This window comes from Chironomus tepperi, unplaced genomic scaffold (genome assembly GCF_022539635.2).
Source record: "Chironomus tepperi strain 1889 unplaced genomic scaffold, CSIRO-AGI_Ctep_v1 contig_68, whole genome shotgun sequence".
In the NCBI taxonomy this organism is placed as follows: Eukaryota; Metazoa; Arthropoda; class Insecta; order Diptera; family Chironomidae; genus Chironomus; species Chironomus tepperi.
The window spans coordinates 421128-447504 of NW_027226190.1; the positions used below are offsets into that span (position 1 = coordinate 421128).

Genomic DNA, 26377 nt, shown 5'->3' on the forward strand with positions numbered 1-26377 from the left:
TTCGAATCTCATAATGATTTTGAATATTTTTTCAATTTTTAAACTTTATAATTTCCGAAAAGTCTAATTTTCTTATCCTAGGATGAAAAACTCCCAAAAAAATTTTGCATAGATTTTCTTATTAAAAGAAAAATTCACGAAAAGTCTAAATTTTACCTCGAATTTCTAATTTTTGGATGAAAAACTCTCAAAAAATTGAAGTTTTGCATGAATTATTGTATTTGGGGTGAAAAACTACACAGGAAAGCCAAGTTTTGTATCGGCTTTCTCACTAATTAAGAAGATTTGAAGCAAAATTCATTATTTCCTATTGTTTTTTATCCAATAATTGGAAATTTGAGGCAAAAGTCGGATTTTTCGTGAATTTTTCACGTTTTAAAAAGAAAATCTATGCAAAATCGGCTTTTTTGCGAGTTTTTCATCTTAGGATAAGAAAATTAGACTTCTCTGAAATTATAAAGTGATAAATTTTGAAAATATATTCAAAAAATATTATGAGATTCGAACTTAAGCTTGTTGGAAATTAAAAAAAAAGGAATTTTTATATGAAATTCCATATACTTCACAAGTGTAAGAATTTCATTTTAGTCGATCTTAGTCGCGGCTTTAGTCGGCTTTAGCCGGTTTTAGTCGACTTAGTCGACTGCAAATTTGAATCATTTTTAACGAATCCAAAATAATTCAAGACGGTTTCAATCTATGCGTGTGGGACTAAATTCGTAGAATAATAAATTTGTCTTAAAAAAAATATTGACTTAATATCAAATATTGACTACTAAATCTGAAAGAATGAAGACTCTTTCAATATCAACATTGCGAGATTTTGAAATTTCCGTTGTGAAATTGAATTTATTGCTCTAGCCCGGAAAGTACAATTCGATTAAGCAATCAAAAATATATCCGGAGGTCGACGTGATTCTAAATTGGTAGAATGGATTCGGATATCAACATTGCGAGATTTTGAAATTTCATAAAGCTGAATTTATGCTCTAGCCCGGAAAGTACTCGATTAAGCAATCAAAAATATATCCAGAGTGATTCTAAATTGTCAGGCTCAGATCCTTCAGAGTCATTCCAAATTACAATAATTTGGATCGATTTACCGATTTGTGCTACTCGGATTGATCAAACAATGTTCCTAAACAAACAAAGTAATGTTTAAACACGCCATGTCTAGACATACTTTGACTTGATTTCTTAGTATCACTTTCCGATTTTCAATCCAAGAGCAGTTGATTTAGTGACAGAATAATAAATTGAAGATGTTTTATTATTCATGCTAGATTGTTCCACCCAAACACTGTAACCAAAATGTTCCATCTGTATTAGATTGATGTTCTTAAAGAACGGTAATCTAATACATAAGGTACATTTTAGTAACATATGAGAGTTAAGAAGAGTTTGGGTTTCCGAATACCAAGAGTCCAAAAAGCGTCTCCACTAGCGTTCAGACTCCATTGGAAGTGCCTCTCCACGGAGTCTCGCCAATTCAATATCCACTTTTCATCTCTTGAGTTTACATCTCCCGAGCGAACAAAAATACGTCATAACTAATTCATGACAAATTAATGTCCAGTCGGTGACTAGTTCTTACGTATTTTTGTCCACTCTGAACTCTTGTGAACTTATATTTCATATCAAACATGTACAAGACTGTGTCAAGGACATTAGATTACATATTTGATTAGTCATGATTTTACGATGACCAATATCTGTCACATTCATTGTATGTTCTTTGGTATAAGATAAAAAAATGTCAATATAGGTCAGTTAAGTCAATAGTCATATAATTCGCAATGACTATCTAAGCGTGATTAAAGCATGACTTTCAGTTGAAAAATCCCAGATTTTGCTCTAAAATTCATCAAATTTTGTCCAAAAGTTCATATCCACCTTAAATACAATAACATTTTGTTCTAAAAATAAAACCTATTTTTAACAATCAGAATTTAGTTAGTCTAGTAAATCTAGTTGTAATATGACCAATAAATCATATATCAAAAAGAAGGAATGCATTAAGTTTTAAATTAAGCAATAAATTGAGTTAATTGAGGAGAAATATGAATGATCAAAGACTTTAAAATATTGTAAAGTAAATGTGTAGTGAAGGTGCCTAAGACTCAAATTTGAAATTAAGTGATGGATTAATTATAATTTATAAAATCTCAATATACATAAAAATGGAAATAGAATCTCTTATATATTTTTTTGTATGGCACATTTTGTATGAATCTTATCCTAACTCGCCTCTTCAAAGCTTTCAAAAACGTCATTATAATTGTCAATTAAATATTTACAAAGCATATTGCACTTTGATATATCATTATCGTAAGGATTGGGTACTTCCCCAAAGCTATTTGAAAATAGGCATAATCCTAAGCATATCGCTAGATTACCTGAAAGAAATGATAAGATAAATTTAGTTAAAAAAATTATTGTAAACAACACCAAAATTTGTTATAAAGAAAAGCCTTAAAATCAGTGCTTTAAGTCGACTCGGATATTGTATGGATATGTCGATTCGACTCCATATAAAGATTGAATCGACTTCGAGCTCTGTTTAGGATTAAACTTAAATTTCGTCAAAATAAAGAAAATTTCGGCAATTTGAATTAAATTAAGGGTCTGTTCTCTTATTACGTAACGCGAAAAATCAACCTTTGATCCGCGATCCCTCCTCCTCCCTCCTCTTTAAGAGGAGAAACACGCCTCCCTAAGAGCGTTATATAATAAGCGACCAACCCTTAAATTGCTTACCAGAATTCATTAGATTCTCATTTTGATATTTTTCAATCGTCTTAAAATGCCTAAATAAATACTTTAATGTAGCATAATTTTGAATCGGCATCTCTCTTATAATTTTCCACATTTGACTTGCTGAATGTTTCTCTATAAATAAAAAAAAAATTATCATTTTCAAATATGAACATTAAATGTTGTTGTTTTAATCAGCTTCAATTATACAGACCTGAAGTACATTGTGTAAATATTTGCTTTGTCATCAGCGGAGGCTTCAGTTCGCGGAAAAACATTTTTAATAGACCGGTTAATGTGTGTACATCTTGATCTTGCAACATCGCATGTCGTGATTCCTTTTTTGATTGCTTTTTCTCGTTGAACTTTTTCTTTATTGCATCGATTGTATTTTTATTTCCGGATATTCTATAAATGCCTGGAGTCTTTATATTTACGTCTAATTCTAAAATGCTTATACAATCAACGATAATCTTTGGCACATTTTTATGATAATTGTCTTTCTCGACTTTCTCAAGATTTCCACCGAAAATAACAAGTTCATCTTCAGTGATTGATGCTAAGGACTCAATGGACGTTTTATTGATTTCTGCTTTACCAGACTTAATCTTAAGCTTTGATTTTACTCTATCACGGAATCCTCTTTCTCTTGGTGTTTTAGGTGGACTTACTGGCTTATCTACGACTTCATATTCTTCGGTTAGACTTCTATAGCTCTCTTGTCTTGAAGGCTTGGTTGCCGGAGGAGAATCATCTACAAATATACTCAGTTATGATTGAATTTCATTAGGGAGGTGTTCACAAATGACGTCGTTAATTGATTTGATAGGAAGACAGAAGTTAATGGAACAAATTTAGGCAATTGACCCGTTAAACGACCGCTGCATCACCAAATTAACGGTAAGACGCGAAGTTGCCAAAATTACATCCTAACGACTCATTTCTATGGTAAAACTGCAGTTCGCGGTATTGTCCCACTCGAGTGAAGAATATGGAGATGGAAATACCCAATTTTTAAATGACGTCATTTGTGTACAACCCCCATAAAACAATTTACTAATTTACCTAATTGTAGAGAAAAGTTTGAACTGTGAACATTGACCTATATCCAATTATGTTTATTAATAAAAATTATTGGAACAAATAATAAAACTCATCTTACACTCTGACTGTTATCATTCTCTACATCGGTATAATATGAAAAGTTTGAACTTAGGATCGATTCATTGACGAACTGTAAAATTTAATTACTTTTAATTAACATCAATTTTTTACACTGCACTAAATGCCATTTTAGTTCTTACAAAGTCTTCTTCGTCTTCACAGTAGTTTGGTGCTCGAATTAAAGCTTTCCATGCATCCACAGACTCAGACAGACTCTGAGTAATTTCACATTTCTTGACGTCATTTGGTAAATTACGATAAACTTGACTAAATAAATCCTCTTCGACAACGTCATTGGATAAACTTATAGCATCACTATATATACTCTCTTCATCTATGATATCATTTCTCTTAATGTCTTCTTTTTTAAGAGTATGAATTGAATTCGTATCCAACGAGTCATAAAATATTCTGTTATAATCAGGATTCTCTTCGTTGTAATACACCCATATAGTCTTGTAATAATTATTTTGATTCATCATTTTATCATCAGTCATAAGAACTTTAGCATTCATAAATGAAAATTCATGATCTACCTCCCACTCATTGTCATCATCGACGCGTGCATAATCTAATGATGAATATATATTTTCACTATTAATTATAACTGGCTTATCATCATCATTTGATATTGATTGACACGTCCAAATTTGCTGATAAATATTTTCGCTATTATTTTCTATTGCCTCCTCACTGTCGTCGACGACGTTATTGTTCAATTGTATCTGTTTGAGTTTGTGATTCAACAATCGTCGTAAATATTTAAAGAACTCTATTTCCTCAAAATATGTTCGGAAATTAAATTTATAGTTATTTTTTATGGCATAAATAATTTGGTTTAATTTGACACCTGTTGGCAGTTTGAAGAGTATTTCACTATAGGCGAGTAAAAAGTAAAACTTTTGAGACTTATTGTAAGTTATCACTAATATATTTAATGACGAAGATAAGATAACATTCTCAAACTTTTGTTGATAAATTTTATTTTTATCAATTTTCTTTTTCGATTTTTTAAGCTTTTTTAACGAAACCTTTTCCGTCGATATTTTAGTCACAAGTGATGAACAATCTGTGCTATTACATTTAACCGATGACTGTTTATTTTGATCTCTCAGTAGGTTTGCAAATGTTTGTAGTAATAAGCTCATTATATCAACATTATTCTCTCGATTCCAAAGGATTTTGAGAAAATTTAATGTGATTTGATTTCTGTTGAGTTTACGATGAAAATCAAGTGTTTTTCTCTTTACACTAAACACACTTGGGATGCTTTTAACAAACATAATATTTTCACTATCATATTCCTCAACTTCCATTGTGAGATTCAACATCCAATTATTTAATGAACTGTTGTTAAAATTCTCATCGCAAAAGAATTCGAGATTCTCATAAATGTTATCATCCTCGCACGATGTATATGAGTTCTGATAATCCATTTGATATTCAAAATTCCTCTCAAATATAGACATGTCGTCACTAAACTGTGCAAAGTTAAATTCATTCATTGGCGATGGACATTCATTGATTATTTCAGTGTATTTGTCACGTTTTCTCGGTAATAAATTGAAATCTTTTGCTTTCGACGTAAATCCACTGAGAATTCCATTCAATATTCCATACTTGTTATATTTCGTTGTAACATTCTCGTAAATGTGATCATCACTATTAAATTCCACAATGTTTTGATTCTCACTATCACTAAAAACCTTGGAATTAAACATTGCTGTGATTAACTCACGTATGTAGTATTTTACAGATGATTATGATTCATTTTTTATCTAAATATGCACAAAACTAATAACTCTGTGTTATTGAACTAGTCGCTTTTATGAAATTCCACCATGTGAGTCACAGCATATATGAAAACTAACGCGAATAAATATTCAGTCCCGTCCGCTATCGTTTACTTTTGTACAAACACTAAACTACTTACACAAAAAAAAATGATTAACTTTGTTTAAGCATAAAAAAATGAAATACAGAATATTTCACAATTTATATTCTTATATTCTATCAAACACTTGACCCCAGACAATAAAAAGAAAAAAAAGAGACAGTAGAGAGACCGCACTAATTAAATTCTATATTCTGAATGATCAACAAACTGGGGTTTGGGATGTAGATGAATGGAATATGATTCATAAGACAACACAATCATGCGTTTGTAAATTTGTTGATTTAACGGAGATAATCTAACTAAATTAAAACGCAAGAATGTTCTCTTTAATGGATCACTTAACTTTTATTATTTTTCTTTGAATTTTTTATATTTTTTTTTTCGTATTTTTTAATGTTTTTTTTTCTTCGTCAATTAAACTTTCATTTTTTTCTTGTTATTTTTCTTTAAATATATATTAAAATTCTTTAAATTTTTAAATCTTATCATTTCATTTACGTCGTTAATACACATCAAAAATGTGCGTTAAACTATAAACTACTATTTTTTTCAACAAGCAAAAAAATGTTTTTTTTTCTCTCACAATTTTTCATTTAATTATATTATTAATTACTCAATGTTAATCAGTATTATTATTATTATTATTATTTATTTATAAAGTTAATTGATAGATATACTTTAGTTTAATTTAATTTAATTTAATTTAAGATGAAGAGGATAGAAAGTTTCATGTTGAGTTGTTATTAATTAGCATTTAAATATCTTTTCATGAATCAAAGAGGACTATTGTCCGAATCATGTGTCTCTCTTATCGCCGTGATTGAACATTGTAAGGCGTTCGGTGTGAGCCATTCCCTGTTAAGTCATATTACTGATATTATTATTTTTGACATGATTTTTTCGTGGTCAGTGGAGTTCAAACTTTTGGATTATAAAAATGCATTTTTACTCTTTTTATGGAACCGCTTCTGTTGTACGCGCGTGTAAAACATACATAAAGTATTCATGTTTACATTATTTTTTGTCTGAACGATGAAAGCACATTCTGCGTAAAACCGACTTGTATATTTCTTTAGTAAAATTTACGACTTTTAGCGGTTTTGTGAATTTCAAAATGTGTTCGAAATTGTTCAGTAAAACAGAGTTCATTTTCGTTCAGTTCAATTTTTTCAAATTTTAAAAATCCGTTATCACATCCATCAGAAGGAAAGCCACTGTTACCACTAATAAAAAATTTGATTGATATACGTACTTTGGAAGACATCGCTGTAGAAAGGGAACACACGATGAGAAGTGAGCAAGTCTATTTACCCAACTAGGGATTTCTCGTCCACATAAGATTTGCGTAAGCGCAGATGAGAAATGATTGCAATTATTGTTCATCAAATGATATTTATCGCCTCGAAACTGATTTCCTATTTCTTCAATTATCCTCCTTATATCCTCCGCTGAAAATTCTGTCGATCCTATTTGAATACTTTGTCTGCATATATGAAAAGATCCAGTAATGGAACAATGGAAAGAAAAAAATAGAATGAGGAAATTTAATAAAGGAAGCTCTCAAATGACAAAAGGCAGTCGTTTTCTTTTGTCTCATCATAGATTTTGTAAGCATGAATGAGAATTCTAAAGACAATAAAATGAACAGACCTAAATCTAAATTGTTCTCCTAGCTCTTCATGTTCTCTTGGTGATATCTCAAATATGCCTCTGAAAACGAATTAAGTATGATTATTAATTTTATCTACAACTTGATAATATGCAATGTAATACTTACGAAAAATTATATGGATGTCCACCGTAACTCCATTCTATAAATGAAAAATAAATTTTCATTAATATTTAATTAAATTACATTGCTGGATTAGCTTTTCTCACCTGATCCATAAATTTCAACTCCTGAATGATAAACTCCAATACCTATACTCGTTGTATATTCATTAATCCAATACTAAAATGAATTAAGAAAAGTTTGTTGATGAAAAAAAAATTCACTTTTAATGGATTTTTTCCATATTGTATTAAAATTTCAATTCACCATATCATAAACATTTAAAATAACAGGTTCTCGATGAGTTAATGACGTCGGAAGCAGTTCTTCACTGCCAGAATCTTTTGGTGCAAGACAATGGAAATTTAAATTACAGGAATTTGAGAACATTTTTTTCACTACTGATAAAAAATTTTAAGCTTCAATTATGGCAGGATTATTGGAAAGTACACAAATGGATGATTAACGCCTTAATACATTCTTTTTTCTGTGACTAAATTGTCAAAATTAAAAAAATTAATAAAATGATGGTTTCACAGAATTTTTCAGTGTTTTTTCTATTCAAGGGTTGGACACTTTATGAATGTAAATAAATTTGAATTTTTTTCGACCGTTATGAAAAACAGATGTTTTTTTCTCGCTGAATTCTTAATATTTATCAAATATTTGCACAGCATAGACTTTATTTGATCTTATGTTGCTTCTGGCTATTCTCAAGTACATTGGACGAACTATTTTTCAACAATCAACGGTAAAATTATTTCAAATTCTTACAGAGGTTTCGTTAAAAAGCAGATTGCACAAAAGTTTAAATTTAAAAAATCCGTTATTTACTGGTTTTTATCTCCATGCATCTTCAACATGTGACAGTTACCCACAAAAAAAAAGATCAACTTTATTAACACACAAATCTATTTGTAAATGGTTATTGAGACTCATTAGTCTAATGTTGAAATATATTTGCTAATTTCAATGATAATTGAAAAGAATTATGAATCCCAATACATCTTTTATAGGTTCGCGAATCAATTGAATGGCATTAATGGCAATTAACTTTATTTCTTTTCCATCGTTTCTCTCTCAATAAGATTATACGTTCGGATGGATGGAAAAACTATAGTCAAATCATGATTCTTTAGTGTTTCTTTCTATGCCTTTTTTTTCGTAAAAATTCAGTAAAATTGAAAACTGTAGCTATAAAGTAAGAGAAAAAAAAAGTAAAAGAAAATAATAACAATGCATACCAAAACAGCAAAAAGCGTTATCTGAGTGTTAAAACACGTGAGAGAGAGATTTAATAAGCTATACCGCTGCTTTTTAGAGAGCTCAAGTTAACTTTTTTAAGTCAAGAGTAAAAAATTAGTTTCGTTCGTCTGATCATTTTTTAAAGACGTGTCTCAGAAGCATTTGCGGTTTCCCAAAAAATTTATTTTTAACCAAATTGTAAGTGGTGCATAATAAAAGAATTGCAGTGCCTCTAGATCTTTCGTGAGACGTGGAATACTCGAAAAAGTTTATAAGAAGAATCTCTTAATTAATTATCAAATACTTGTTATTGTTTAATTCAATTGAGATAATACAAAACAAACAGTTTCACTTTGGATATATTGCATTTATAAACACTTTCTCTTGTCTAATAGTGCAGATTACTTCTAAATAAGCGATTTTAATTAATTAAAAAAAGTTCAAAAAAAAATTGGAAAATTTGGTGAAGTGAAGTTTCTAATTCCAGAAATCTGGCTGACAGAAGGAAAATTTATCATGACCATTCAAAATCCTTCAATCAGTCCGGGATGATGATATTACCAATTGCCGATTCAGCAGATTCATATGCACATGATAGAAGTTTAGGACTTCATTATGCTGCGGCTCGAGGCTGTATAGAATGTGTCGAAATGATATTGGAATCGTCACGGGATATAAGGTAAACAAGAAGCGAAATTTCATTGCCAACATGCACATACCATTTCATTTTCTTTCATCAACTGACCGATAAATAAATGAGAAAAATAAGAAGAGGGAATAATGACGATGTGCATGCAAGATGAGACATGAGTGATAGAATACTTACTTACTAACATACTTCTAATGTATCTGGTTTTAAAACACAATATTACGACAAATACTTGATAGATGCATGAAGTATTCAATTAATGGGAATTGGCGAAAGGATTTTCATTGTTAATAATCATGATATTCAATTTTCTACTGAAAATTGCTTTTTATTGAGGAAATGTTCTTTAAATTGCTAAATTAAGCTAGAAGCTTTCTACTTCTTTTACATCCAATCATTCTTATTTTCACTTCTTAAGATCTTCATCAATGAATTGGCTAATTTACTTAACTCTAAATCAATTTGAGAACGTTTTAAAATTTCAACGGTTTTCAAATATTTAAAATTTTCAACGTTTTTCAAAAATTTGAATTTTTGAACCTAAAAAAAGTTCAATGTTTTCTGATTGTTTACTAAAACAATGAAATTTAAATTACTCAAAAATAGCTCAAAATCACCAACTAATGAGTAGAAAAGCTAATAGAAGTATGCCGACTGTAATTCTTGATCTTCTTAATAGATTAGAAGCATGAGTAAATAGCTAATTATTACAAAAATTGAGAAAATGCTGAATTCATAAATATTTTTTTAAAAAATTCTGTACTAAAAAATTGAATAAATTTCAAATTATTTTTGACAGTTGAATGTAACTTCCTTAAAATCTCAATCAAGCCCCACTTTCTTTAAAATATTCAACAAAAAAAAGATGATTATAAAAGCAATTACAATATTGATAATAAGCTTATTTACAGCACATATCCTTAATGATATGCGCGATAATATCTTCCAGCGTAAACACACGGAGACAAAAAGAAAATATGAACAGAAAGTAATGAAATGTTTGAGCATATCATATCGAATATGGAACGATTTCAATGTATTTTTTCATGCTGAAAACTGTTATTTCTTCGTACTCTCATTTTACCAATTCATTCAGTATTTGCCTTCAAACGAGAAAGCATTGCAAACTGTTTCCTATAGTTTAGTTTAGTTTTTTTTTTTTATTTCTTCTTTCATTTAAAAACTTTTTTTTTTGGTGTGTACAGAAGAAGAAAAAAGAAAAGTTTTAGGGTGAAGTGAATTGTATAAAAATTGTATTTAAAAATTTTATGCTGAAAATTGATGAAATATTATTTTTAAATATTTTCACAAAACAATAATAATAAAAGAATCACAAAAAAGGTTAAATAAGCGTAATCAGAAATGCCTAACTTGGTGAATCGGAGACGAAAGAAAAGTAAAATTGTTGAACCACAAGCGACAATAAAGAGTGATTCCTCTGAATCGGATTATGAATTTTCATCGAAATTAAATTATAAATATAATGTCTTGCCAGAAAAGGCTGTAAAGTCAAGTCGTCAACATAGTAATACAAATAGTAATGATACCGAGAAACTAGAAGCTTTGAAACTTAGGTATGATATGTGATTAATCGCTGTTTTGTTAATGACTTTCATACAATTTTTAATTAGTGCATTTTTTACAAAAAAATATCTTTTATTTATTGGGGGTATCTAATGATTTTAATTACGGGCTTTTAAATCATTTTCACTGCTTGCTTGCTGAATATTTCAGCAGGACATATTTTTTGTGTAGTTATCGTGATTGATTTATGTCTCTGTTAATCGTGAGTTCCTTGTTACTTTATTATGTTCGAAATTAGGAAGTGGCACTAAAGCTACTCAAGTGACTGTGATTTGACAATTATGTGATCAATCGTGAGAGATAAGAAGGAAATTTCTGCAAATCGTGATTCCTTTCAAAACCAGCACAAAGCCATTCCAAAAGTTCCCCCTTTTGCTCGAGTAAACACATTCCAAAATCCATAAACATAATGAGCTTTTAAAGCAACTCTCAACAAACTGTTAAAAATAATTAGTTCTAATCATAAACAGCTAAGAATCACGACCAAGTGTAATCTTAATGGGTTCATCATCTGTTCATATCAATCACATCAATGTATTGTGCATAACTGAATTGTAATAATGTTTTCTTAATGGAAATGTATGGAAGCATAGAGATAACTGAGATTAGGAATCATCAAATATTTTGTTAAGAAGAATGTGTAGCATGCTGGAAAATGGGATTTTAATATTTTGTTCAAGATTATCTGATTCTTTTCAAGTTTTTCGGTGATTGTTGATTATTTTGGTTTATAAATGTGTTTCATGTAGTTTCTGGCGACTATTGGGATTGAAAGTGAAACTTACTGTGTATAAGAGAGTTATTATAGGCGATGACATACATGTCAGAACCCTCAATAGGCTAAACTGTCAATTAAACAATCTCGAATTGACAAATTTTTGTGGGTGGGCCTTTTATTTTTCGCGGGACATCTTGGTTGGGACACCATTGAACCGCGGGATACCATGAACCAAATCCATACGGCATACGCTTCATGGCTTTGCCAAAACTTTTTGGCAACATACAAGTCTGCCGTGGCATACAGGTTGTTCATCTAATTAAAGTGACAACTAGATGCGATTTGTCATCCATAGAACTAAATGTATAAACTGGTATAAACTAATCAGATATAAACCTGCCCACTCAGAAATGGCAGGCACATAAAATTACTTATTATACCTCATAAACTTCATTGCAGTACTTAGATTAGAGAATCATCAAATAAAGTTCAAAGTGTTCGTTAGGACACCGATAAGTCGTATTTTTAAAGGCAAGACACTAAGTTGCCTTGACAGCTACAGTGACAATTGATTTCATTCCATTTTTACCGCCAAAAATGTGGTTCACAGCACATGTCACTCGGGTTACATACAACTTAAGATGTATAAGTATATGCATCTGGTCACTGTCATACAATGTAACATACTCTAGAAAGTATTAAAACGATTAATTTCTCAATTGCTATCAATTATGCCTTGAAGGCATTTAATCCGGAAAATCCGGTGGAAAATTCACAATCACATACTCCTTTATTATCTCAATCTTTAATTTAATTGCTATGAACGATAATCTAATTTCTTAATGGAGCATGTTTTTCCAAGTCACCAATAAATCTCTAATAACACCTCTTAATCATAGCTTATAAGCGCATATACATAACAAGTGTAATTTCATATCTAAAGATCAATTTCGTTGTTTATTGTTTTCGGTCTATGGTCCGAGTAATTTTGCAATATGAACATATATAATTACTATTATGATACTTGGTTAAATGGGTAAACAAAATGTGCATTTCGAGCCTGATTTCGAGCATTTCAATTAAACACCATAATCGCGTCTTTCCTAGTAATTGAATTAAATATATGAATGAAATTGAATTTTAATTATTAGGATTGTGTAATCATAATCGCAATCGCATATATTAACTAGAACTAAGGCATACCTTAAATTTTTTTGAAAATAACAAAGGAATTGAAAACATTTACCATATTTAACTGCATATTCTTCCGGAAAATTACACAAAACAGATATTTCCTCATATTATTATTGCTATTGCTATACTCATGACACGTTAGAGCTTCAAATAATAATTTAATGATACGATTAACTTTCATTTTTGATTGAAATGAGTGAAAAATCCAAAACATCGATGAAAAATCCGCAAAACGTGATAAAATAGAAAATGCTTATTTATTGATGTCTACCGAAAAAAATACGCTCAAAAAATATAATTTATTAATTTACTTCTTTTCAATAAGATATACGAATTGAAAGTGTAAAATTTTATTTCTCTTTAGCAAGCTTTAAGCGTATCTATTATCTTATCTAATAAAATTATTTGTGACGGAAAATTCGTGGAAAATTTGGGAATCACTTTTTATAATTGGAATATTATTGACTGTTTTTGTGAAGGCGTGGGAGGTGTCTAAGATTGATTTTATGGATGTAATGTTGACAGGTTCAATGAAATGATGTTTAGGCTTATTGATGTTATTATTATTTATTCAGACTTCCTTTTAAATCGAACGACACCATTTCTAAAACACTGTCGGTCGATGTCACTAAAGTAGATTATCCTGATTTTTGGATTCTGACTGACTGTTTTCAAATCACATTTAGATCTAAAAAATGTTATTTGGAGTCAAATTTTGATGACCATATTTTGATGACAAATTGATTTTATCACCTCCCATCATTACATACTCCCATAATATAAGTGGTCAACTAAACCCTTTGAATCTGGATGACATATTGATCAAGAGAGCCTAATTCTACTTATTTTCTTTGTTGATTTAACAAAACGAGTATGCATTTAACAAGAGGATATATTCAATATTTCTAAGTATTCCTAATAGCTTAGGTTCATACAAATACTGTCGGGATTGAACAAGCTATGGTCTGATTCTGAAACTGACCAAATCAATTTCCTAACCAACCGACATTTAGCAATTTAAAAATCTAAACTTCTCAGACAGCACAAATTATGACAGAATTCGAATGAACGACCTTCAAAGGTTTCATGTTATCACATCGAATTTGAATCAATCTCGAAGTATTCGATACATTAAAAGAAAGATTTTCTCTCCTCTGAAGATAGCATCTCATTAAGACAAAAAGAATGATCCTTATTATCAATCAGCATGTTGTTCGACAAAATTAAATTGTGATTAATGAACTTCGTTAGAATCTTAGACTTGAAGTCGACTGACTCGATTCCAAGATTGACTCTGCTTATAGTTATCCTGAAGCGATATCACGATATCATGCTATTTAGACTTAATAAATCTAGGATTGCATTTACACTTGATTCATACATACTTAGCTTAATAACCAGTAAAAGCTTGCCATAAGCAATCATGAACTTACATGATTGATATCATCATTTTCGAAAAATAGCACATTTTCTGGCAATTTGAACATCAATTTTACACCAATAAAAACTGCTGTTCCATTTCAGAAATTTCGCGATATTTTCATAATAACAGCAAATCTACAATTTTTCATGCCAAATTTCCTAAAAAATCTTGTTAGACTGTCTCGTAAAAATTTTAAACATCTTCTTTATGTGAGATGCACTTAGCCATGAATTTAGGCATAAGCATTCACATACATTCTGTTAATAGACGTGCTGGAAAATCAGATCATGACACATTTTTTCCAGCAAATTGAAAAAGATGCTTAAACAGCAGCAGAGCACTTTTGTTTTCAAGTGTACTTAGTGTGGCTTATTTTCATCAAAATTTATCAATTTTCTTTTGTCTAAATTAGATCAGCTATGTCTGCTTTATTTTGATGTCTTTAATGCTTTTGTTTTGGATTTTTCTTATTGAGTGAGCGAGAAAATTTCTACACAAAAATTTTAAGAGAACTGATTATTGTGCATTGAAACTGAAGATAAATGAATTATTGGATAGATTTGAAGATTAATAACAATGATAAATTAGTGGATTAATATTTTTTAGGCACGCGAAAAACGAAAGGTGATGAAATCCGAACATTGAATTGTTTAATTTATTTTGATATTATTGATTGAGCTTCAAAACTGCTCAAAACCTAATTTTATAGTGCTTTAACAAAATACTTAATGCAAGTAAAGAAGTCTTCCTTGCAGTAAATTTATTGCAGTACGTCTAGTTAAGTTGTGTGTCGTGATACGCTTTATCATGTTTTAAGAAGATGTAGTAAACATAGGCAGAACGCCACCTAAGAAATAGGTAACTCCATTGCTTAGCACAAACAGAAACTGCATAGTGAGCAGTTCTCTAGTGCTATATAAGTACAACAATTTCCTAGGTAGCATTCTACCTATGTCTACTACAAATAAGACAAATAAGATTTGTCCACTTTGGAATAATTGGGTATTTGACTGACTTTTTAACTGTGCACTTTATTAGTTGAAATCATAAAATTGAAGATGAACAATTTGAGGCACGTTCGCAAATTTTGTAACGCTTAGGGAGGGAGAGAGTCTTAAATTTGTATTTCGAAGCGTTACGGTGGTTCTTTTAAAGCCCTAACCCAAGCAATGAAATGTAACAAATTTCATTTTTTCGTTAAAAAATGACCAAAAGCAGCATCTAGAGTTTCTTCAAGTCACCTTCACGTCTTGCGATTAACACGGTTAACTAGCGACTATGTTGTACTATTCAATCAGAATCTTCATTTCACTTTCATCAATAAATACAAATTAATCTTTTATCCTGCTATAATTACAAGAAAATGAATGATCATATCTAGAGAAATCATAAAATTAAATCTCTTAAAATCTCATTAATCTGCTAATATGAAGTATTTAAAATCCAATACTAAAAACACCAACAACAAATCTAGCCAAGCCTCATCAATAAAATTGAGATTAATTCACACATTTTATATTAAAAAAATTAATTATTTATGACTGGTTAATTAATGATTTATAGCAGTGACCAAACCCCAAATCCGGGATACTTCCGATAAAATAAATTATTTGATTCATTAATTGTTGTATAGCTTTCGAGTGATTATTTGCACTTCTGCAGACACTTCCTGATTACATAAATATTGTCGTAGGTCAAAGATCTGCTGATGTAAAAGCTTGCATTAACATATGTAAGAAATAAATGCAATTCAATTGATGTTCCGTTGTTGATTTCCGATGAGTTATTGATGAGCTTGTAAACAGTTTTTACTTCATGTATGCATAAATGATAGTTAAATCCTAGTACTGAGGCATGAAATATTAACATGCATTTTATCTCAGATCGTATAGATCAATTTATTTATCCAGGATCTTCCTTAGACTGTTCTCAATAGCTTGTGCTCAAACTTTCAACTTGACATCTGTCTGCCAATTCACCGATATCTTAACCTTGACCAAGTCCTTAGACAAGTTTATAGTAAGCATACAGTTTATAGTAACATAGTTAATAAAACTATAAAACTTGACAATCACGTGGACAGCATTTGAATGCATGTTTGTTAGCTTCTAGAGCTCAATATTATTTATTGCCAATTTGTATCTATCCAGAGCTTAAAGACCTTTCTAGAACGTACTTAAAATGTTTAATATACCCGAGTGGAACATGCTGCGATAAGTCGACTATATGTCTAGTTATAATCCTGACATTTCATGGCAAGATACTTAAAGATCAAGTTTATAACTAGACATACGGTTGACTAATCTTAGACTAATCTCAACCTGTTCCAATCATGATAAACTTGAGTATAAAATACCATTCAGCTACTGCATCTTCAACTTAAGAATCTCACCTCTCACATAAATCCAGTCTCTATTGCTTCCCAATGCGTCACTAAAAATCGAAAGGAAAACCACTTTCACAAAACAAACATCCAATACGAAAAAAATAGGTGAACATCATCAGAACAAGGCAATAAAAAAAATAGAAAATTAAATTCCTTTAAGAGATCTCCCGCGTTCTCAATTGGATCCAGTTTATTGAAATTAAAACTAGAACAACAGCGGTCAACAGCACAAACAAGAAAAAAGTTTCATTTTCATTTCTACATGAATTAGAACATCACTTCTTTTACGATTTGCAGACGTAACAAGCTGCTCATTTATGTATGCATTACAAGCATCAAACATTTCCATTTCAAATGTCATTAATGCCATCAATTGTTAGGCAACTATCGATTAAGATAAATATTTTTAGGATTAAATTATAATCTATCCGTTGATCGCTGCTGTTGCTGTTGCGGTAATGCTTATTAAGAAAACAATATGAAAAACTTTCTCTCTAATAATAATGAGACATATTATAATTCCAAGCAACTATTTAATTTTATTATATATAAATATCTATCAATATCGTCAATTAAAACTAGATATCAAGCTTTCACTACATCTGTTCTAGTTAGATGCAAGCATAAAGTATGTAGTACAGTGGTGGGCAACCTTTTATTTCTTGCGGCACACATTAGTGATAAGCCTAGATTGAAACTGCTCAAGACATCCAGTTCTTGGCATTTCCACTAGTGTACCGCGGCACACAGGTTGTCCACCACTGACGTAGTATGTAAAAACTCATGATACGACCATCAAGCAGCATATTTCTTTTCTTCTTTGTGTCTTTTTCTTTAATTTCTTTATATAAATTGCTTACTTCTAGTGCAAATACTCAAATGGATAACGATGTCACGCCAGTGTATCTTGCCGCACAAGTAAGTTAATTGAATATTAGATCTGTTTTCTGATTTTAATCTATTTTGATTCTGCAGGAAGGGCATCTTGATGTTCTAAAACTCTTAGTTGAATCGGGAGGTTCACTGTATGTTAGAGCGAAAGACGGAATGACAGCTTTACATGCTGCCAGTCAAATGAACAGATTGGAAATTCTCAAGTGGATGGTAAGAATTTAATGAATATGCTGTAAAGTTTGTTGAACTAACTGTGTGAAAATTGAGTAGTTGTAAGCTTTGAACTCGAGTACTATGCATTAAAATTAATTATAGCACAATTCGAATAATTAATTGATACTTCCTGTAAAATTATATGCAGATTGCAGTAATTTCGCCATCAATTCTCTAATTTTGTTGCTACAAAAGGCAGCAAAATTCACATCTCAATAAATTGCAGATTAAATTTGCTAAAAAAAGCTATTCACGATCTCCATATGGCACATATCATTTGATACTTTTTATTGCACTTAAGGATCCCGAGTGACACAAGTCCGACACGGAGTTTTAAAGGCTTCCTAAAACCTCTTTTATGAACACTCAATTGAAGCTGTCTCCATCCAATGGCTGGCAATTGGCATCCAGGTCTCCATTTGCAATCCATATGACTGTCATTTGGCGTCCACATGGAGTCTTCCTTCATTTTGTGTCGCTCGGGAGAAATTAAACATCTGAAAATCCATAATGACTTTATTGTTGACGTCTTTAACCTAAGTGCATGTACATAGATGTGATAATCAGTTGTATATTTTCGCAAATCCCATAATACTATTATACATGCTGATATGCAAGCAGCTGCTTTAAAAATTGTCCATAAAAGATGATGTAAAAAAAAAATTTATTAATTTTCTGTGCAAAATTTTCAGTACTTCCGCATGACAAAAGAAAAATTAATTAGTTTTTCAACCGTGGAATTTTTCTTCAGTTCCAATCTTAACAATACTAAACTTTCGATTTTATTTTACAAGAATCGGTATAAGTCAACCGGTAAATTAACCATTTAACATTTTAGCTTTAATTAAAACTTAAGAAAATTTGACTCGGTTTATCGACTGGATGCGATACGCCCATGCCATTTATCACTTATTCGTTTTCATTTGTGATTTTTGATGAATTTCTCGAGGTCATTGAATTGAGAATTGAAACTTTTTTTGAGGTGACTGACCGACCAGTCATTTTTAATGCTTAATATGGTCGTCAAGGCCAGGTTGCGCTGTTTTCAAGATAGGTTGTTCATTATCTTTGCAGAATATGCCTTAGGGCAGTGGTGGACAACCATTTATTTTTTGCGGAACAACTTGATGATAAGCATCGATCAAAACGGCGCACGACATAAGGTTTAAGGCATTTGCAATCATTTTTTACGGCATATAGGTTGCCTCTTCTGCTTTAGAGACAGGAATCAATATTTTAATCAAGCTCAATACTCGAGTCATTGATGCCTCGCTCAAATTTCAATGTCCGTACCAAAGCAGTCAAGAAAATTGAACGAAGCCTTTACGCGACTTATACAAAGCTTCCTAATAATTCACTGATTTTTAATGCCTTTAATTCAATTTCTGGATGTAGTTGCAATTTCAGCATTTATCACGTAATCAATTAAAAATTTTGATTGTTCATCGTTTAGTCTCTAACTGATTACAACTACATAACCATCCCAAATACTCCTCATAATTTCAAAATCTAGTTATTAACGCACTTGAATGCATAATTCATAAAATTTTCTGCATATCTCATCTCACCCGTAAAATAATGATGCATCAAAAATTACAACCGCATCTGATAATTATTACAGCATCATAGATACTATTAACACATATATTATGCCTTACATCATTTCAAAAAAATTTAGGTGGAAGAGCAAGGAGTTGATCCAAATCTTAGAGATGGCGATGGTGCAACAGCACTACATTTTGCAGCTTCGAGAGGTGATATAATTGTATTAATTAATCGAAATTACCGTAACACTCTGATTACATCTTATTAGGACACATGAATGTTGTGAAATGGTTGATCAGCCACGGAGCTAAATTATCAGTTGATAAGTATGAAATTTAATTAAAATAACAATTCCGTTATGTCAATACATTTTATGCATTAACACTTTTAGATACGGAAAGAGTCCAATTAATGATGCAGCTGAAAATCAACAGACGGAGTGCTTGAACTTGCTTGTCCAACACAGTGATTTGGCAATGTCTTCGTCGACTAGCAATAAATTTAAAACAAGAGGATCAGAAAAGTATGCAACAAATAATAATTTCCTGCTGAAATGTTCATCATCAAATTCTGATTCCGAACCATTTTATCTTCATCCACCAACGTGCAATAAACAAATGAGAGTGAGTATAACGTTCATTTGAGATTTAAATAATATTTAATGTGCATCAGTTTGTTTTTGAACTTCAAAGAATAATAAATATCAAAGTTATCATTGAAATTACGTGAAAAGTTCTTAATTACAATTAAACTAGGCCATAAATCAAGTTGCAAACAGGTTTGATAAATCAGTGATTAACTTTCTGTATCAGAATATCTGAAAATTGTTAACTTAATCCAATTTTCATAATGATATATTGTAAAACCAAAGCAACAGTAAAATCGCTATCAAGCACTGCTTGATTAAACACATTAAGTAGCTGCAAGCTCTTCGTGATAAGTCAATCAGGTATTCTTTCGTGTCCAATAAATTTTCACTTTCATTGCTTGCTTGTCAATATATTTCGACTTTCATTGAGAACATCAAAAATTAGTGAAACTTCCAAAGAACTTCCTGTATGTTATTATATTTCCCGTCATATTTTGACGATGTGCAGCACATGTGTTGTTCATTCGAAAAATTATTAATTACATAAAAAACAAACAGCAAATGTTAATAAATTTCTTTTTTTATAACAATTTCATTAGGATTTGATGTCAGTTAAGCCAGCATATGAATCAACTAGTTGCTCACCATACTATAATGCACTTCCAAATGATGGAATCTTTGTAAATCCAATGAGAAATAATTTCTCGCCACCAAGTCCATGTGGTACCGAGAGCAGTGAAAGCTTTTTCTTACATGATCCACATGAGGTTATTTATAATAGAGTTAGAGATGTTTTCGAATCAGATACAAGCGTACGAGAGGAGTCAATTGGTAAAAATAATGCGATGACGGTGCAAGCTGAGATTCATTCGAGTAGCAGTGGTACAGTGAGTGATGATGATACACATGAAATGATTCCGAAAAATGCCGCATGCGATAAAAACAACAACTATCAAGAGAATGAAATAGCAACATTTCAAAATTCGAATCATGATTATGAGGATATCTATTTAGTACGTGAGGAAGCGAAAATAGCAAAAGTGACATGCGGAAGAAGCCGCTCGAGAGACAGTGGCTCACATAGTCGATCAGCTAGTACAAGTTCAACTAGAAGCCACGAAATCATTATACAAACTAATATGAAAATTATCGTAAGTTATTACCTTGTTATGCTCAATTCCCATTAAATTTTGGTAACATCTGGTTCAAAAGAAAACTTTTCATTCACAGAAATCAACAGAAGAAGAACAAAATCAAACAATTAGATATGAAAAGCCAAAATCATCAATATCCGAAATGAATCAAAATCATCGCATGCTTAACATAGACTCAACATACGAGTGTGTAGAACCGCCAGATGAGGAAACTTATAAAATTAAAGCACATCATCAGGTGATGATGAGTAGCACATCGCCAACAATGAAAGTTGATGCACCACCATTGCCACCTCCTTTGCCTCAATGGAATCATTCTGGTATGAATAATAGAATGCAAAGAAATTATAGAAACAGCGATGATTCACTTGATGATCATGCAAATTCAGACCAAGTCAATGGTAAGTATTTCCTTTGATGTTGAAGTAGATCCGCTGATAAGAAATTTTCTCCTTCAGATCAAGAATCAGATTCTGGTTTGGAAGTGATTGAGGAGCCGACATTACGTCCGAGTGAATTAGTACGAGGCAATAATAATCGCAGTTTATCGATGATTTCAGGTGAGATATGAATGGGGTGGGATTTATATAAAGCATTTCTCATATTCGTAAGACACTATGCAATAATGAATTTTATAAAGATATAATATTTTTAATCGAAATTAAATCGCGTAACTGCGCTTTTTTGATGAAAATCATTTTTTCTTTTGCTTCAACATTTTTCTTCTTACCCAAAACTTTTTGTTGGAATGAAGGAAAAAACAAAAGAAAGATAAATTTTTTTTCTATATAGATATGTACGTATACACAGTATATGTTTTCATTAATGCACAGTAAATCGGAAAGAAATGTTACAATACAGCTTAAGCACAAATTATTTATATCGTTTTTATTCGGTACAGCGAGCAAGAAATCCAAACTTATTAACAATAAAACTCTACACCATCAAAGTGATGAGCATGTAAACACCAACACCAGCAATAGTAAATATAGTGGAAGAGTTCATCAGCAACAAACTAGAGCAAATATATTAAATTCACCAGTTGATGTTGAGCAATTCACGAATCAAGATCAAGAAAGTTTGTATAACGGATCGATTGACTCAAAAGGACCACGATTAGTCAACAAGCAATTGGTACTTCCGATTATAACATTCCCGAATAGTGCCTCAAATAGCTCAAATCATTTAATTAAGCCATCTGAATATTTAAAAAGTATTACAACTGATAAGAGATCTGGAACAGGCTTGAAAAGGTGAGTTATAGTGCAGTTATTAGACTTAGTGATTTATGCTGAATAATGCATAATTTGTTTTTATTTATGGTTAAAAGGTCTCCAGATATAGAAGAATATATGCCAATTAAATTTAATGAGAAAGTATTAAATCCAACGGATCAAGACATAACTGAAAGTATAATCGAAAGTGGATTGAATACGAATACTGAAAACAAGGTAATTGCCAATTGACATTCAATCATAATAAATTTTAATTAAATTAATTTTATTGTTCTTTTTTATTGAAGATTGAGTCAAATATTCCGATTCCACCACCATTGCCTCCATCAAATACCGTCAATCGTAATCAAAGTAGCTCATCACAAGACACAATCATTAAGAAACAGCACCAACCATTAGCATCAATATCCATACAAGATTTAAACAGTGTACAGCTACGTCGTACTGATAACAAAATGTTATCAAAAACATTTTCAGCACCCACGCGTTCAATTAGCATGCAGTGCCTATCATCAACAAATGAGCAATATACATCACAAAATATGAAAATTGATTTAATTGCTGAATTAAAGATGTCAAAGGATATAACAGGCATAAAAAAAATGAAGGTTGAGCGTGCTAAAATGGAACGCAATAGTGAGGTATATTCTGATCAGTTTACAATAGAAAATTTTGTTGATACGGTAAATGCATTCAAGAGTCTTTCTTTATTCACACATCACTTAATTGAATGAATGCACTTAAAGCACTACGTTATAAAAAAAAATCATATTATGTTCCATCAATTGGAAATTGTACATTTCGTGAATTAAATGCATTTCTATTTAATTAATTAATTTCAGATTCCCGATCGTGACACATTTGGAAATATAATACCTGATTGGAAGAGACAAATGCTTGCTAAGAAAGTAGCGGAAAAGGCTAAAAAAGAATTTGAGGATAGACTTGCTCGCGAAGCGGAAGATCGACGATTGTCTGCGATACCGAAATGGAAGAGGGATTTAATTGCCCGTAAAGAAGAAGCTGAACATAAATTAAGGTAGTAGTAGTTGCATTATTTTATTAGCAAATTATTCTATTTGTAATTAAAGGGGGCTATCTTGTTCTCACTTTGTATGTCCACTTGTTGATTCTGAAATGTCTTAACTCGAGAAGCTTTCTAGTCTAGTAAATTTTGGCTTAAGTTATGCTGGAATTTTGGAAGAATAATTTTTGCAAAATAATTCAGTCTTGGAAAAATAAATTGAGAATTTTTGGTGCTTAATCTATATTTTCATGAATATTCTTCAATTCCTTCAAAGTATAAGCATAGTTAAACAAATACTGTGATTCCCAAGCACCCAAGCTAAGGCTAAGGTGGAATTTATTTTCATTTTCAAATAGAAGGATCACTGATTTTCGATTCGGTATAGCGTCCATACAAAAATGATGATTTGCTATAACTCGACTTGATCGAATAGCTCAATCTTAAGTATTTTAAGCTTTGTAAAGTCGACGCTACATTGGTACCTTAAACATTCTGTCACCAAGCTAACTGAGTCAATGTGAATATGATTCATTACTGACTAGTCAATCTTCACTATATGTCAATACTTCTACCAAAGCCTTCGAGTGACTCGCAAAAATTATGGTGAAATAAAAATTAACCCCAGATCTATGATCTTTTGTCGATCTTGAAATAAGTTGAGAAACACTGTCTTAACTGATGGAAAAGTTTATATTAATTAAATCCATGTTATTTGCCTAAACATCCATCAAATTATAAGAAGGATTAAAATATAATCCAGAACAGTTCTGTCTAAACTATGTATTGTGGCACACTATTGTACTACCAAGCTGTCTTATTAATGACATGAACCGCAGGCCGTGTAAGCATTCGGTCCAGGCTTTACATAAAAGTATGCAGTAGTACATCAGAATGTTTAAACAACTTTGATCTAGATCTTAAGTTAGAGCTTTAGTTAGTTTACCAAATATTGTCTCAAACTCAAGAATTTGTCTAAGTCGACCTCACATGGGTCATGAATCCATTCCTAACATACAATAAGCAAAATAAGTACATTTCTCATTTCAATAAATTAACGACTCGTGAATCAAATTACAAATACTATAATTATTCCTAACTGTTTTAAATGCGTTCTCAATCCACTCCTACCAATGGTCATTTCATGATAATTATTACTTATTTATAAACTGATTAATGCTTAATTAACTACACGTAAATTGATGCATAAAAAATTATTATGTAAACCTAACAATATGTTTATATCATGTATTTTATAGGCAAACAAAACCGAATGAAGATCAAAAGCCCATGAACGATACGTGGAAAATTCGTACAGCACATCGTTCGATGAGTATCGATAATATAAATTTCTTATCATCCCCATCATCATCGTCAATTATGAAGCCATTCAATGACAATATTGAAAATACTGAAAATCAAAGCTACGATGTCGATACGATGGACTCTAAACAAAAGTCTACGCCAGATTATGATTCGGGACATGAGAATCAAAAGATTAATGAGGATGACAATATAATTCCGTGGAAGAAGTTGCTGAGAAAAACAAATAGTCGTCTAAACTTAATTAGTTAAAGAAATTTAGAATTTTTTCATATTTTTGATATCAAATCATGGTAACTGAATGCAATATTAAGTTTACGTTAATATTTAAAGAAATTGACATATGCAATATTACAATTACTACATGCTAGTTAATGGTCAATATTGATTGACTGTGATGCATCTACTTTCTTTTTGGGAATATTCAATACTGAATGGATTTTATTGTGTAGAGAATGCTTACTGTTCTCATAAAATGTGCCGAATGTGCTTGTTTTATAAAAGATGTGAATTCAAATTTTTATAATCATAAAGCTTACTCAATTGTTCTGGAATTTCCGTTAGCTGATAAAATATTTTGCTTATTTTGACAGCATACAATGGAACAATTAAGACTATTCATAATTTTTTTCGCTGAAATTTGGAATTATTGAATTGGAAATTGAATGATTAAAAGTTTGAATATTTGGTTGATTGGCTTGCTGCAGATAGAAAACGTTTGTGATTCATGGCCTTCATTAGATGGCTTTTGAAGCTGACTATCAGTTGCTAATTTCCAATACCAATTCCAAATGCATTTTTGTCTCTAACAATATTTGAATATTCAGTATGTTTAATGTTCTTTAATTCATTAAACGAAAATTGATCCAATAGAATACAAGTAAAATTTCATAGAAGAGTTGAATGATCCACAAAAGAGAAGAGATGCAATCAAAATATTTTTTATATTTTTTCATAAGATTTTTAGACAACAAATTTTCGAATTTCTTAAAAAAAAGACTTTATTGTATTAAATTAGGAAGACAAAAAATTATTAGAGCAATCTTTAGAAAATTTTGTGAAAATTTCGCGAGTGGAATAGATTACGATAAGTCGACCGTATGTCTAGTTTGAAAATTAGAGAGAATTTCTTCAATTTTGTCGCCCGGGTTACAAACTTGAAATTTGTAGATTTTGAAAAGAAATCCCATGTAACTTGGTAGGTTTGGCTAAGAATTGCATGCTTGAATTGTTTTCATATAAGATCCACATTCATGCAGTTTTGAACCCTGATATTATGTTTGATTAATAACTAGTTATATGGTCGACTAATCATAATGAAGAAATTTCATGATTTAACAAGTGTCAGAGTTCAAATTCAACTAAGATTTTATAGGGGAAAATCGACACAATATCATTTGAAATTCGAGTTGACTTGCAGCTCTAGTTAGTGAAGTTTATAATTTAAATAACTCGATTGGAGTTCCATTGTGTGAGATTTGTAATAAATAACCAAATTTCTACAGATTTCAAATCATTTTTGTGTGTGATTCTGGCTAGAAAATTTTTTTGTCCCGTGATTCTCTCTGGGACTAGTAAAGGAACTGTTAAAGATTTGCATTCTGATTAATTAAAG

General features: G+C 30.8%; 3 protein-coding genes across 4 annotated transcripts; 1 reads left to right on the forward strand and 2 right to left on the reverse strand.

Moving 5' to 3' along the window:
* Window positions 1-1101: 1101 nt before the first annotated feature.
* Window positions 1102-6100, reverse strand: LOC139100741 (rho GTPase-activating protein gacH-like). The gene is made up of 6 exons (XM_070653450.1): window positions 4059-6100; window positions 3917-3988; window positions 3820-3856; window positions 2969-3508; window positions 2758-2889; window positions 1102-2396 (listed from the first exon to the last, which is right to left on the reverse strand). The coding sequence occupies exons 1-6, from the start codon at window positions 5637-5639 to the stop codon at window positions 2239-2241; spliced, it is 2520 nt and encodes an 839-aa protein (XP_070509551.1). The 5' UTR covers window positions 5640-6100; the 3' UTR covers window positions 1102-2238.
* A 238-nt stretch (window positions 6101-6338) lies between these two features.
* LOC139100742 (deubiquitinase DESI2) lies at window positions 6339-8150 on the reverse strand. 2 transcript variants are annotated; one of them, XM_070653452.1, is made up of 6 exons: window positions 7854-8150; window positions 7694-7766; window positions 7593-7626; window positions 7466-7525; window positions 7068-7298; window positions 6339-6686 (listed from the first exon to the last, which is right to left on the reverse strand). In XM_070653452.1, exons 1-6 carry the CDS (start codon window positions 7974-7976, stop codon window positions 6674-6676), a joined length of 534 nt encoding a protein of 177 aa, XP_070509553.1. In that variant the 5' UTR covers window positions 7977-8150; the 3' UTR covers window positions 6339-6673. The 2 variants fall into 2 exon arrangements, with proteins under 2 accessions (XP_070509553.1, XP_070509552.1); XM_070653451.1 differs by having other exon boundaries at window positions 6353-6670.
* An 823-nt stretch (window positions 8151-8973) lies between these two features.
* On the forward strand, window positions 8974-25369 carry f (espin protein forked). Its single transcript, XM_070653326.1, has 15 exons — window positions 8974-9029; window positions 9319-9510; window positions 17652-17703; window positions 17761-17889; window positions 19571-19646; window positions 19706-19763; window positions 19829-20060; window positions 20626-21177; window positions 21239-21581; window positions 21639-21740; window positions 22082-22433; window positions 22511-22631; window positions 22703-23056; window positions 23258-23454; window positions 24699-25369. The coding sequence occupies exons 2-15, from the start codon at window positions 9380-9382 to the stop codon at window positions 25012-25014; spliced, it is 3015 nt and encodes a 1004-aa protein (XP_070509427.1). The 5' UTR covers window positions 8974-9029; window positions 9319-9379; the 3' UTR covers window positions 25015-25369.
* Window positions 25370-26377: the final 1008 nt, after the last annotated feature.